Raw genomic sequence first — 12,463 nt, forward strand, 5'->3', positions numbered from 1 at the left:
CCAGGTCAGGCTCAGCTCTACAAACTTTCTGCTCCATCAATATAGGTAAAAATTACTATTTGGCCTATCACTCAACCCACAACTCTTCCTTTTCAACTCTAATTTTGCTCCAGGCCCTCACATGCAGCCATACAAAAACAATCAGAAAGATTTTGACATATTTCCAAGATTGTATGTTCATCTTCACAACTTAGAGCTTTTGTCCAAGGTCATCACCTTGCTTACTGAAACTTCTTTACCCAGCTCTCATCTCATTCAAGTCCCATTCATCCAGAATGGGTCAACTCAATTCAGCATTTTCAGGAATTAATCTGACCATATGAATGCATGAATGCATTCTTCTTTGGTTCCTCCTTGTATTTGGGCTTTTACTCATTCTGCACTCATAAGGTAAACAATTAAACACCTCCGAACTTCATTTTACTTCTTCCTGAACTCTCCTTAAAACTTATTTGCTCTGATTTCTCCTAAGAAACTCGACAGTTAGGCTACTGCCAAACACACTGCTCAATACAATCCAACTCCTGACACTTCCTGCCCAAGATCATGTTTTTACATGCATATTGCAACCTTTAGGGAACAAAGACAGCTGTCTTCTCTTTCAGCTGTACATAAACTACAAACATATTTCTACTCTGCTCACTGAACTAAATACATATAGCCTTTACAGTTGCTCTTCAAATTTTATGCAAATGCTGCCATGTTTTAGAGGACTGTGTGACTGTTATCCTCATTGTAAACAGAGAGCAGTGTACAGATAACCAAGATTTTAAGTAAGAACCATTTAAATTATGCTTGAAGCCACACCAGCAACATTGCAGCCTGAATGAAGCAGACGCAACAGGCAACTCCACTGGTTTTTTTCTGATGCCGTAGTCCAATATAGCTTCAACAAATGTGTAAGGCTTTTTTCCAGGGAGTTGTGTGCTTCAAACATGCCTATACACACTTTCTTCAGGGTATCTGTGATGTACAGTGATTTTCCATTACAGAGTGAGTATGTTTTAGAACTATATCTATACCCACTCTGGTCTAATAAAACCATTCTAGCTGTCACTAGGGTTTAGTACACGTTGCCAATAAGTCTGGTAAGACCACATCAGCAACAAATATAGTTTAGTACACACATTGTAGGTAAGCTTTTAGTCACAGTGCGGACAAACCTCGACTGTCCACACCAGACAGTGTCTGAAACACCCACAGATTTTACTTCTTTTTAGTGCAGCAGTAAGACAATCAAGGTGGTTATGTACAGCTCTTTACCAGCACGCTGGAGCAGGCCACGGAACATCAGCAATGAACTGCCAGAACACATGGCTGAGTTCAGGTAGTTGACACTACCTGTGAAGAGGGAAATAAAAACAAAAATAATAACAGAAAATAATATAAATTATGAGGACAGTGGAAGGAAACAGCTTACTAAACTCAAGACAGGTCATTTAGCATTTTACACTGGTGCCTCAATTACTAGGCACACCTGGTTGATTTAAAAATAGTTACAAATGAAAGCCAGAAACCCAGAAGTGAGACAAGAGCCTTATCAATAGGCTAATGCTTTGCCAGTCCCATTGCTACAATAAGTCTACAAAGCTAGATGACACCAAGGTGGATGGTGTGCAACATTCTCACGTAGAAAAACACTCTTGGAAGGAAGGCTCCAGTAGAAGAACATACTATTACATATATCAATTACACAGTGCCTGTAAAACCAGGATAGATTAGCAATATGAATAAAGTGAGAATTTGCACACACTGAGGTCAGCCACTGACTATCCTGTCTTTCCTACTCCACATGTTTCACAAAAGTGATCACGTTCTGGTTCCAGTCTGAATATGCTGCCAAAAACCCCCAACCCTTTCAAGAATGCAGTTCCAGAGAGAAGGCACTTTCAGGTACAGTAAATACGCCTACTGACTACAACACTGGGAGCAATCCTGTTCTCCTGTGAAAACTGTGCAACTGGACTGTCCTTACAGATATAGGGAGCAGTGGGGTTTGCATCCAAGACTGTAACAAGGTTTTATCTCTAGGTAGCCTTCACCTCACTCAGCACAAGTAGTAGGCAGAAATCTGACAAAATGTTTAAATGCTCAAGTAACCACAGCACACTGCAAGCATGTGTCTAATTAATCTGATTAATCAAAGTTTCCTGTTCAATAATATATCACAGAGCTATGTAAAATGAAAACTGTAGCGGCTCAAAGAAAAGCAGCTGGCTCCATTTTATTCAGTTGAAAGGCTTTAACTCTTTTGTCCCACCTAAGAAAGTGTTCTACCTTGTCTTAGGTATCTGAAAATCAACTTCCTTGTCTAAAGGAAACAATACGTTGTCCAATACAGCGATATAGTAAAACACCTGACACTGTCACCACAGGTAAGCTATTACTGCGTAACAGCTTTGGGGGTGGGAGGGCGGGGGGAGTTTCAGACACACGTTCAAGCATGTTAGAAATTCAGTTCACTAATTCTCTTGGAGCTTTCAGGAATTTGAAGATCCCAGACAGTTTCAAGTAGGGCATCTCGTCGAGTTGAGTCGAGGCCAACAGAACACTGGAAGTTTACAAACTTCAGTGTGTTTCATTGAAAATACAGAGTAACCCACAGTTATTCTTTCCCTCCTGCTGCAGTTGTAGAGAAAAATCACTAGATGGAGCCGCACCGTCACAAATCTGATTTATGGTCGCCAGAAGAATTGTTGCCTCCTAAAACTGACACGTTCCAGTGCATCCTGATAACTCATCTTCTGAAAGACGGGATAACATTTACAAACAATTACCAAAGCAAAATGTACGTAGAGAAAGTGACGAGATACTGAAGGAAAAAAAAAAAAAAAAGCCATCAAGAAACCAACAATCCTAGTTTTCAAAATCAAACAAATTTTAGAAGTGAACTGAAAGTTATTTCATCTGCCAAGACAGATCATATGTCTTGCTTTGTTCTGCAAATCAGAAAGCACAGCAGACTGCTTAGTGATTGACATGATTAGTTGCTGCAAAAGAGATGCAAGAGCTCTGGGCTCAAGCTTTCATAAATAAGGTCTAATACACACTAAAAATGCAGTGATGGGCAAACCCACTTCCCATAAATACCCTGGTGATATATTTAATCCTCCATTTAAGATGTACTTAAAGAAGAATCTTTTTCTTCCAACTGCATTAACACTAGATAGTTTTGCTAGCATAGGAAAATAGTTGAAAAGTTATCATCCAAACCTACCAACACACAAATCATCTTGCTTCCTAGAGATTTACTGTGTGCCAAAAGGGAATTTTTACCTGCTCTCATTCTACATCTATGGAGGCCAAGTTGCAACCCACTCCATTTCTGTGTATTCTGGTCTGTATGCAATGCTGCTAATTTCATCTCCTGTAGAACAACTTTACATCTTGGTCAGGTTTTACAAAATTCAGATATTTCCAACACTTCACAAAAATGAAAACCAAATCCCTGGTCCATCTCCAAAAGGCACTGCAGGGTTCTTTCACAAAAGGGAACAAAAGTTGGATTTAGGCTGACTTTTAAAAAAGATGATTACACAGTCAATGTTGGCTTATATATCAATACCCTCAGCAATGGACTAGGCCAGGGAGGATATCCCTAAACAACAGGCTGCCCTCGCCACTGCTGCTCCTCACCTGGAAGGCACTGCAGAGGGGGCTGAAACACCGGCAGAGAAAACCAGGTCCCATTCCCCCTCTCTTGGAGAATCTTCCTTGACTACTTTCACCTGGAAACTCACAGGTCACAGGACTGAAGTCCCAAAATCCTACGGAGTTTGCTCGCACCCCAGCTGCAAACAACGTTTGTGCTGGGGGAAGGAGGGAGCTCACCTTCTGGGCTAGTTGGAGGACCAAGGCTCTCACGAGTCACTGCGAAAGGCTCCTCCATCAGAGCCCATTACCAGCTCACACGATATCAGGGTGCGTTTTACAAACTGCAGTGAAGCCGTACCAAAACCAGCCTCTGCGGAGGTGGGGGCACAAATCCCAGGTGTCCCTTTACACAGCACAGCCAAGTGGGTGACCCACCCTCTCGCCGTGCCAGCCGAGCCCAGCACCGGGCACGCCGGGAGCGGGCACGGTAAGAGCCACCCAGAGGTACCCAAAGGTCGTCTCCAGGATCCCGGCGGGCGCGGACAGGGCTCCGCCCTCCCGGGGGCGGGCGGACCGTCCCGCCCGCCGCGTGTGACCGGCCGGGCCGTGCCGCTGCCGCTCCGCTCCCGCCCGGCTCCGAGATGCCGCTCCTCAGCGTGCCCAAAGAGGTGGCCGTCGGGACGGCGATGCTGGGGATCGCCTTTGCCACGGGTGTGCTGGCAGGTAAGCGGCGCCCCCCAACACCCGGCACACACACGGGGACGGGGGGGCTGCGCCCTCCTCGTGTCCCCACCGGAGAGGGCGCGGGGACCGCAGCTCCCGGGCAGGTTTTCCCCCCCGGGCCGAGCAGGAGTTCCCGCCGCAGGTGCAGCCAGGCGGCCGTCGGGGGAGCAGATGGACCCCTGGGCGCTGCCCTGCGGGCAGGGATTTATTTCGCTGAGCTGTGGCAGTAAATACACTGATGCTCTTAGAGCCCAAGCCGCTCCCTATAATCCAGCTACCGCACTGTGGGGCCGGCGCCAAGGGGCCGGCGCCAAGGTCCCAGCGAAGGCGAGGACGTGCTACCCTACCCGGTCCCTGCCTGCGTGCGTTTGGCCATCCCCGGAACGCCGCGGTGCGGGCCCCGCTCTCAGCATTGTCTTCCGGTAACAGTTTCGCTTTCATTCCCTGGGATCAGCGGAAGAACGAGACCATGATCTGGCAGGGGAAGGAAACTGGTGCTGGGTTTGTGACACGGCCACTTGCTTATTTACTCTTTGACTTCAGGCGAGTTGCTGAAATAATCTAGACCTCGGCGTGATCGTCTGTAAAACAGATCGATAAGCAGAAAATAAACCCCTCAAAATAATAGTGGTTTCTAATAGCAAACACTACCAGGATATGTGCTTGTTGTTATTTCTTTAAAATATTTGACGCATTTGGTAAAAGAAGCATTGGGCATCAAAGGTGCAGTCAATTCTGTATCTGAGTAGACATGCAATAGCTCTTAAACGTCAACCTTCAGCACCTACTTTATTTGCATACTGGTTTAATGCTAAACAAGCCATTGAGCAATACCAGATTTCCTCTGGCTAGAGGGCAGGACGCAGGACCATGTCATGAGGAGAACATAGGGCTTGAGAAGATGCATCAGCTGACAGCCTAAAAACCACCAGTCTCTTTTCATCTGCAAAACATGGGCCCTAGACTAAGAAAATAGTGTGTAACATTCATGTTTCTCAGCTTAAACTTGTCCATTGAGTTCTGATGTGATTGCTTCTCCTGTAAGAGTATGGCAGCTTTTAAGCATCATATCAGCCACTGAACAACACAGTACCCAAGCCTTTCCCTTTCAGCCTTTGCAGGCCTGGGCTGGACATCTTAGAGGTTAAAAAGCGGGGCGGAGGGGGGAGGAAAGACAGTCCATTGACCTGTCCAGCTGCATTGCATTTTCCGTTTTGACAGATTTTTTAGAGCAAAGAACTTTTTAACCTTTAGTAATACATTAATGCTTGCTTTATTTAAAGAGCCAATAACTGAAAAGTAAAAAAATTCTTATTATTCCTTATTTTTTTGTAGGTAAAAGATACCCTTCTTTAGTTTTTGGGACACCTAAGTCATCCAAGAGTTTAATTACGAAAAACAGCCCTCTCTGGCAATACATACTGGATCACTCTCTGCGGGAACATCCAATTCTAAAGAAGCTCCGTCTGGTCAGTATCTCCCACACCTCATCCTGAACTGCTGGGATCCTTGTGACATTCCTTCCCCCATCTTATTTGCATACACCCTAGAGGGTTTTTTGAACTAGTAATATCCAGATTCATCAATGTTCAGGGCTACCTATGTGAGTATTGAATAGTATTGACATACATTTTAGACATGTCTTTCTATCTCTGGCTCCCAAGTCCACATGTTTGGGATGCATTTGATTTTGACTTGAACAGATGACTTCTGTTCATTTTAGTTGGCATATAAGGAACCTGTAGCAGAGAGAGGTGATGTCCTTCAGCAGGCTCCAGTGTCAGAGCTCAAACATGACATCGTGACTCAGGATTGAATCATTTCAGGTGAAACAAACTGCTCCTGCATAAAATCAGTGAAATGCTAAGTACTGGAACAGGTTGGTTGCAATGAGCCCTAGAGGAAGAAAAGAAATGGGAGGATATACTTTCCCTTCAACTGTCACGGCACAGCCCTGCTTCTCCCGTTGCCCCCTCCTCAGTGCCAGGAGCCCTTCCACCCTGTCATAGGCTCAGCCCCTCCAGCTCTGCACTGTGTAGCCAGAGCTAAGGGGTGTGACCTTTGGCAACAGATGGTAAACAGCAGTTCATAAAAGCATTTTACGTGTCTTGAAGGAAGTGCACCTGTTTATGTAAATTCACAGAAATAAAGGACTTTTGCAGTCAAGGTTTCTCTATGATTTTTCATGAGTTATAAATATTGCTGAGTTTGCCACAGCTGTGGTAACTTTGGGATATATTACTGCTTTGAATATCAACTGCTTATGACACACACTACACCCTCCTTAGTTACAGGTAAATTCAACCCAATTTCTGGCTCATACATGGAGCACAAAGCCGTCTAAAATGAGAAGGTTATCTGGTTTTAGAGTTATCTGTTTTTCCTGGAGTTTCACTTTTTTTTCCCTAGAATATTGGTTTGGTAGCTTTGGGATTGGTTTGTTGTGATGTGTTATATTTTTTCCCTTCTCTCTAGCTCACCATTGAGCATCCCTGGGGCAGAATGATGGTGTCTTGTGACCAGGCTCAGCTTATGGCAAACTTGGTCAAACTCATTAAAGCCAAGAAAGTTATTGAAATAGGTAAGAGTGTCACTCTGTAGTAAAACTCCTGACTGTTCTTCTCCACATACACCACGTATAACATAAGATATTCAAATACAGTAAGGCACTGCATACCTGTTGTAGCAAACAGATGGTCAAACTACAGCATGAAAAGGAGTGTTGAATTTGCACTTGCTTGCCACTTAGTGCATTCAGTAGTTCTGGCATCAGCATGGTTGGCTCATCAGTTCCGAGGGAGTCTGAAAAAATGAGATCAATAGATCACTTGGGTCTCCAGCAGTTGCAGGACAGGGTGTATTCTTTCCTTCCTGTATCAGTTTCTTGCCAGAAGAAAGTATTTTGCTGCACAGGCCATGAACCCAATCCACTTTCCTTGATGCACCTATGTTAGCAGCATGTCCCAAAGCCAGACTGATGCTGAGCAGCCAGGTATGGATTCCCACCATCTTTGTTCTTGGCCTGGCTCTTAAGATGCCCTGGTATTTTGCTGCTCATCCAGTCCCTTTGGGTCAGATATGCAGGGCCTTGTTTTTCCAGGAGACTTTTGGAAAAAGACAACATTTGCTTAAAGATTGATTTAAAAAAAAGTGGAAAAGTAAAAATTTCTCCCAACCCCCCATTACATTAAAATGGAGGGGAAAAATCTCTAAAATCCCCAAAGGAGTCAAGGATGGCAATTTGTTAATGGACAGTATTCCTGAAGAGAGCCATGTAGTTCACTACTTATTTATTTTTTTCCACAATGATAAGTGTTGATGACTCCTATGGTTTTCCTAGGTGTTTTCACAGGTTATAATGCCTTGAATATGGCACTTGTCCTGCCAGATAACGGCCGAGTTATTGCCTGTGATATAAACGAGGACTATGCCAAAATTGGAAAGCCACTGTGGAAGGAGGTAAGCGGCATCTCCTGTTACACATTTGGGCCAGCTGCATTTACAGGTGAAGAGATTTTGGTATTTTAGACTTGCACATTCACACAGATGTATGAATTCTTATCATTAAAGGAGACTGAAACAGTTCAGTTTGGGAAGACAAATAAGTGGTGTCTGGAACCTAGAAATAATAGGAAAACTATCTGAACACCAGTCATTCCCTAAGTCCAATCTACTAACAGGTTATTTCTTGACCACTTTTAAGTCCCTGTTCTTTTTCATTTCAGGCAGGAGTAGACCATAAAATTGACCTGCGGATTAAGCCAGCAATTCAAACACTTGGTAAATAACCAGAATTAACTTTTTGTTCCCCCTTACCTAGAAACAGAAGAAGGTTACAATAGTGATGAAATGTAAGACCAAATACGGTTGTGAATGTGATCCCTTTTGCTAACAGACAGCTTCTCTTATATTAAAAAAAAAAAAAAAAATCTTTAGAAGTTCACAGTTTTCCTACCTACTAGCAGAGAGGAGGAAAATGCTTGTCCTGTGTAGTGGGCTGTACTAGTCACTCACCTGTCCTGTCCATCACTTCATTTAATCTATGAAGTACTATTGTCAGCTGCTGCTGGGAAAGCTGATTAAAACAGATTAATTAGACGAAGGCCAGTTTCTGTTATCCATTGTCCATGCTAAGCAAGTATTCTTTTGTTAGGGACAGAAAGAGTTTTCTGAAAGGGCTGACGTGCATAAAAAATTCAGAAGCCAATGTAAAACTTAGAGCACAGTAGTTGAACTGTATTCAGAGAAGTTCAAATTTAGGATGTGCCAAAAGCATGCAAGGCCATTAGCAAGGCAATTGCTCTTCTCATTCAAGGAAAGAGAAAACATGGGGTGGAGGAAATATTAATAAGTATTCTGAAAATGCCAGAAATTTTCTAGGATTCTTGGAGGCAGAAGAAAGTTTCCAGCAAAGGTGTTTGATGGATCCATAGATCTATTCATAACCTTGTAGTACTTCCAGATTCATCCATCCTTTTCCAAAGAGGCAAATACAAGCACACTGCTAGTATACACTGTCCTTGAAGCCTATCAAACAACTCTGTCTAGGAATTGCTTCAGAAGAAACGATGCTCTGTTGACAGATGGTAAGGGCAGGTGAGAGGGGTGGCAGCAAACCTTACAAAACAGCAGGCAGCCATCCTCAACTGGCAATTTGGAGTTTAGGAGAACTTAAAACTGAATGCCACTTGCCTTGGCCTAGAGAGGGACTACTTAGATCAATCTTTTGCTGTGATAAATATCTCTTGACAGGGTTTGCTTATGATCTGTGTCATGGCACTTGATCTTCAACAAGAGATTAGCATTTAGAACCTTTTCATAAATGTGAGAAAAATTCTAATCCACTCAAGAAAACAGTTCTCGGCTCAAAAACAGCTGAAGGTGTAGAATGTGTCCAGTTTCAAACTGCTTGATTTGTTTTTATTGCACCTTTCAAGAGTCCCAGCTGTATCTTGCAGTTTTAGAGCTACTCCATGAACTCCTAAGCAGGCAGGACTCAGTAACTGAGTGTTTTATGGCATACATCATGTCTAGATTGGTTTCTGTGGGATAGGCTTTTCTAGTAATTACCTGTGGAGGAATAGGCTGCCTGGTCAAGGCAGCAAAAAACGTTATTTAACAAGAACTTTTGACAGAAATGGATTATGTCCTCCTACACAGCATCAACCAGGGTGTAACGACTCACTTTGTTGCTCATCTAGATGAACTGCTGGCCAGCGGAGAAGCGGAAACCTTTGACTTTGCCTTCATTGATGCGGATAAGGAAAGCTACAATGAGTACTATGAAAAATGTTTGCGACTCATAAGGAAAGGGGGAATAATAGCCATTGATAATGTAAGTACTGCAGATGTAGTGGTAATAGCACAGGGACTTACTGCTTTTGGCTGTGGGAAAGGAAAAAAAAAAGTCACAGTGGGATTCTAGTCAAGTGATTTCTGACCTGCAGCTGGGTTGCCAATTGCGACATGTTTGTTCCATGTTATACAAATGAAAATAAAATTCAACATAAACACTTAAAGTAAGCTAAACAAAACACTAATATAGAGAAGGAATAAAACCCTGTAGAAGTTAAAAGTAATGTGTTAAATTTATGTTAGTACATAAACAGTCTGTGATAACAGAAAGTTAGAATTTTTTTTGTATTTCATTACAGGGAATGCTCTGTATTATTCTGGTTTGTCTTGTAGTGCAGTACTTTCAGTACAATGTACAGTACTTACACAAGATCAAAAGTAGCATTTATAATCAGTAACTACTAATAAGTTATTAATTGCTAACTTTTACTAGAAACAAATAATGTTAAAACTTCAGGCACCTTGAGGGTTACAGTGGCAGTGGAATAGGGGCTTTTAAAAACCTTAGGTTTAAACACATCTTTTTTATTTTGGCTTCTAATCTACAGTAGAATTACAATTCTGTGGACTCCCAATCCCACTTACTAATGAAAGTTCCATGTCAGAGACCATTAGAAGTCTGAAATACAATAAATAATATAAATTTCTAAAAAACACGCAGGACCTTTTCCAAAGCTTCCTTTGGGGTCCAAGGGTCATACCGGAACAAATGAGATGCATAACAGTTCTTTTTTCAATAGGTCCTTTTTAGTGGGAAGGTGCTGAAACCAAGAAAGGACGACTTGGCAGTGCAGAGCATCCACCGCCTCAACGAGAAGCTGCTCAGAGATTCCCGCATCAGTATCAGCATGCTCCCCATGGCCGATGGAGTCACACTGGCATTCAAGCTGTAACTCCAGGAAGCCCAGCAGATGGGAAATAATGAGCAGCATCGAATCATCAGGAAAAATGCCAGTGGAGCAGTATCAAAAATGGTAATTTAACCTTTATCTCCACTGGATAGCATAGCCTGGGAAAGTAGACTTTAAGAGCAGCAGTGTCCTAAGGGTGGCTAAGTAGAGAAGAGAGACTTATTTTGAGAACTACTGTGGTTTCTTATTTTAATTGTAATAAAGCAAATAAACTTATGGGAAATGTTCCTTGTAAGACAGTGGTTTAAAAAAAATCTCCCTCTATTGAATGTCTGAGTTTCAAGTGAGTCAATACAACAAAGTAATTTTCTATCCTAAAATAGGCTCTTGAGTAGCAGAATAATCGGTCCTACCATCAAAAGAAGTGGAGTTTACTAACGTTTATAGCCATAATAGAAAAATGGATTTTAATGAAGTGACATCAAGGAGATTGCTAGCCTTCTCAAACTACAAATATTGAAAATCATTCTTTATCCTTGAAGAGTACTACATAACAAGTCTCAAATAGACATGATTTGAAAAAAAAAAGTTCTCTTTAAAAGCTTGCCAAAGGACAAACAGTATTTGCTGTACATTTGCAATAGAGTATTTGCACTCTCTGAAACCTTTGTGCCCAAGGTCTGGGTTTTTTTCACCTACATAACAGTGCAGGTAGATTTTTTTGAAGTCAGAATGAGGAAGAGCAGATGGGCAAGAAGTAAACCAAAACAATTCTCCCTCCTTCCTTTCTCCCTCCCACTTGCCCTCAAAGAAGCAACTTGCTAGGTGCTTGTTTCCTAGAAAGTTGAAAGCACAGAGCATTGGCGGCAAGTCTACAGAAGGACTGTGATTGTATGAGGACACACTACAGCTGTTAACTGGCTATTCAAATCAGTACTGCAAGCAGAGATTCCCTTTCCTAGGCAGCATGTAACAAAATTTCAGCCTGAAATTCTTACTGCAGATAAAACCTAATTAAATAAACAAGAAACTGAAAGTAGAATTTTACAAACAGAAGCTTCACTGGTTTTGGGGGACTGATAACACTGGAAGGGTACCATATGTATAGAGGAAAGAGATCTTTAGATTTGTTGATCTGTAGGGAAGCTGTATCACAGCTAAAAGAATACTTCTTCCATTTGCTTAAATAGTGCACTTGAATGACTCAAGACACCAGGGGACAAAGATCTCAAGTCTCAGAATTGTTAAAACTGTCTAGTTGGCTCATACTTTTTAAATTCCAGCTGGGTGGCTTGGGTTCTGGTAAGGGGCAGAGGTTCGGGGCATGGGTCTTGCCTGTCTCGGCCACTTGTAGCTTACTGCAGTGGGAGAGCAGTGAAGAAAGGAAGCACTGCCTGATGACTTCAGGGTCAGGTTATGACTGAGATCTCAATTCTATTTCTGTCACTTCCACTTAAAACCCTGATTCAGCAGAGCATGTCAGGATGTGCTTAAGTACTTTGCTGCATTGAGGACTGACTGCAAAATCCATGTCTGGGAGAAGGCCAGCACAAGGTGCATGTGGCCCTTAAATGGGAATTTAAATAGGGTGTAAAGTTTGCCCAATTTCTTTCCCTGAGTGCAATTTTACCCTTAGAGCTTCAAACCTCTGCATGCTGCAAATTTCTTATCTGCATAAAAGAAATAACACCTTATTAAATTTTTAATTACTATAACAGCTCTCAGATGAAGTGGCTAAAGGAATATACAGGATCATTATACATTTGCATGCAAAGCTTCTGGTCGTGTTCTACTTTACAATTTTACTTTGTCAGTAGATAACAAAAAAATCATAAGGGTTAAAAACACAAAATGGGACACTTTCACAGCTGGGGCATCCCCTCAAATATTCCTGCCTTCAGAGGCTGTAGACTGATAATCATGAGCAAGCTACAAGGTGT

The 12,463-nt window shown here is 42.4% G+C and overlaps 1 protein-coding gene across 1 annotated transcript; it reads left to right on the plus strand.

The window, feature by feature from the left end:
- Positions 1 to 4,179: 4,179 nt before the first annotated feature.
- On the plus strand, positions 4,180 to 11,187 carry COMTD1 (catechol-O-methyltransferase domain containing 1). Its single transcript, XM_017807017.1, has 7 exons — positions 4,180 to 4,317; positions 5,653 to 5,786; positions 6,793 to 6,898; positions 7,658 to 7,776; positions 8,043 to 8,097; positions 9,519 to 9,652; positions 10,413 to 11,187. Exons 1-7 carry the CDS (start codon positions 4,236 to 4,238, stop codon positions 10,563 to 10,565), a joined length of 783 nt encoding a protein of 260 aa, XP_017662506.1. The 5' UTR covers positions 4,180 to 4,235; the 3' UTR covers positions 10,566 to 11,187.
- Positions 11,188 to 12,463: the final 1,276 nt, after the last annotated feature.

This window comes from Lepidothrix coronata, unplaced genomic scaffold (assembly GCF_001604755.1).
Source record: "Lepidothrix coronata isolate B3197 unplaced genomic scaffold, Lepidothrix_coronata-1.0 Scaffold17, whole genome shotgun sequence".
NCBI classification, from domain to species: Eukaryota; Metazoa; Chordata; class Aves; order Passeriformes; family Pipridae; genus Lepidothrix; species Lepidothrix coronata.

Excerpts from the sequence above, each read along its gene's own strand:
- COMTD1 (XM_017807017.1), top strand. The coding sequence starts at position 4,236 with ATGCCGCTCCTCAGCGTGCCCAAAGAGGTGGCCGTCGGGACGGCGATG. Across the intron at positions 4,318-5,652 it reads TGCCACGGGTGTGCTGGCAG|GTAAAAGATACCCTTCTTTA; the intron begins GTAAGCGGCGCC and ends ATTTTTTTGTAG. Across the intron at positions 9,653-10,412 it reads GAATAATAGCCATTGATAAT|GTCCTTTTTAGTGGGAAGGT; the intron begins GTAAGTACTGCA and ends TTTTTTCAATAG.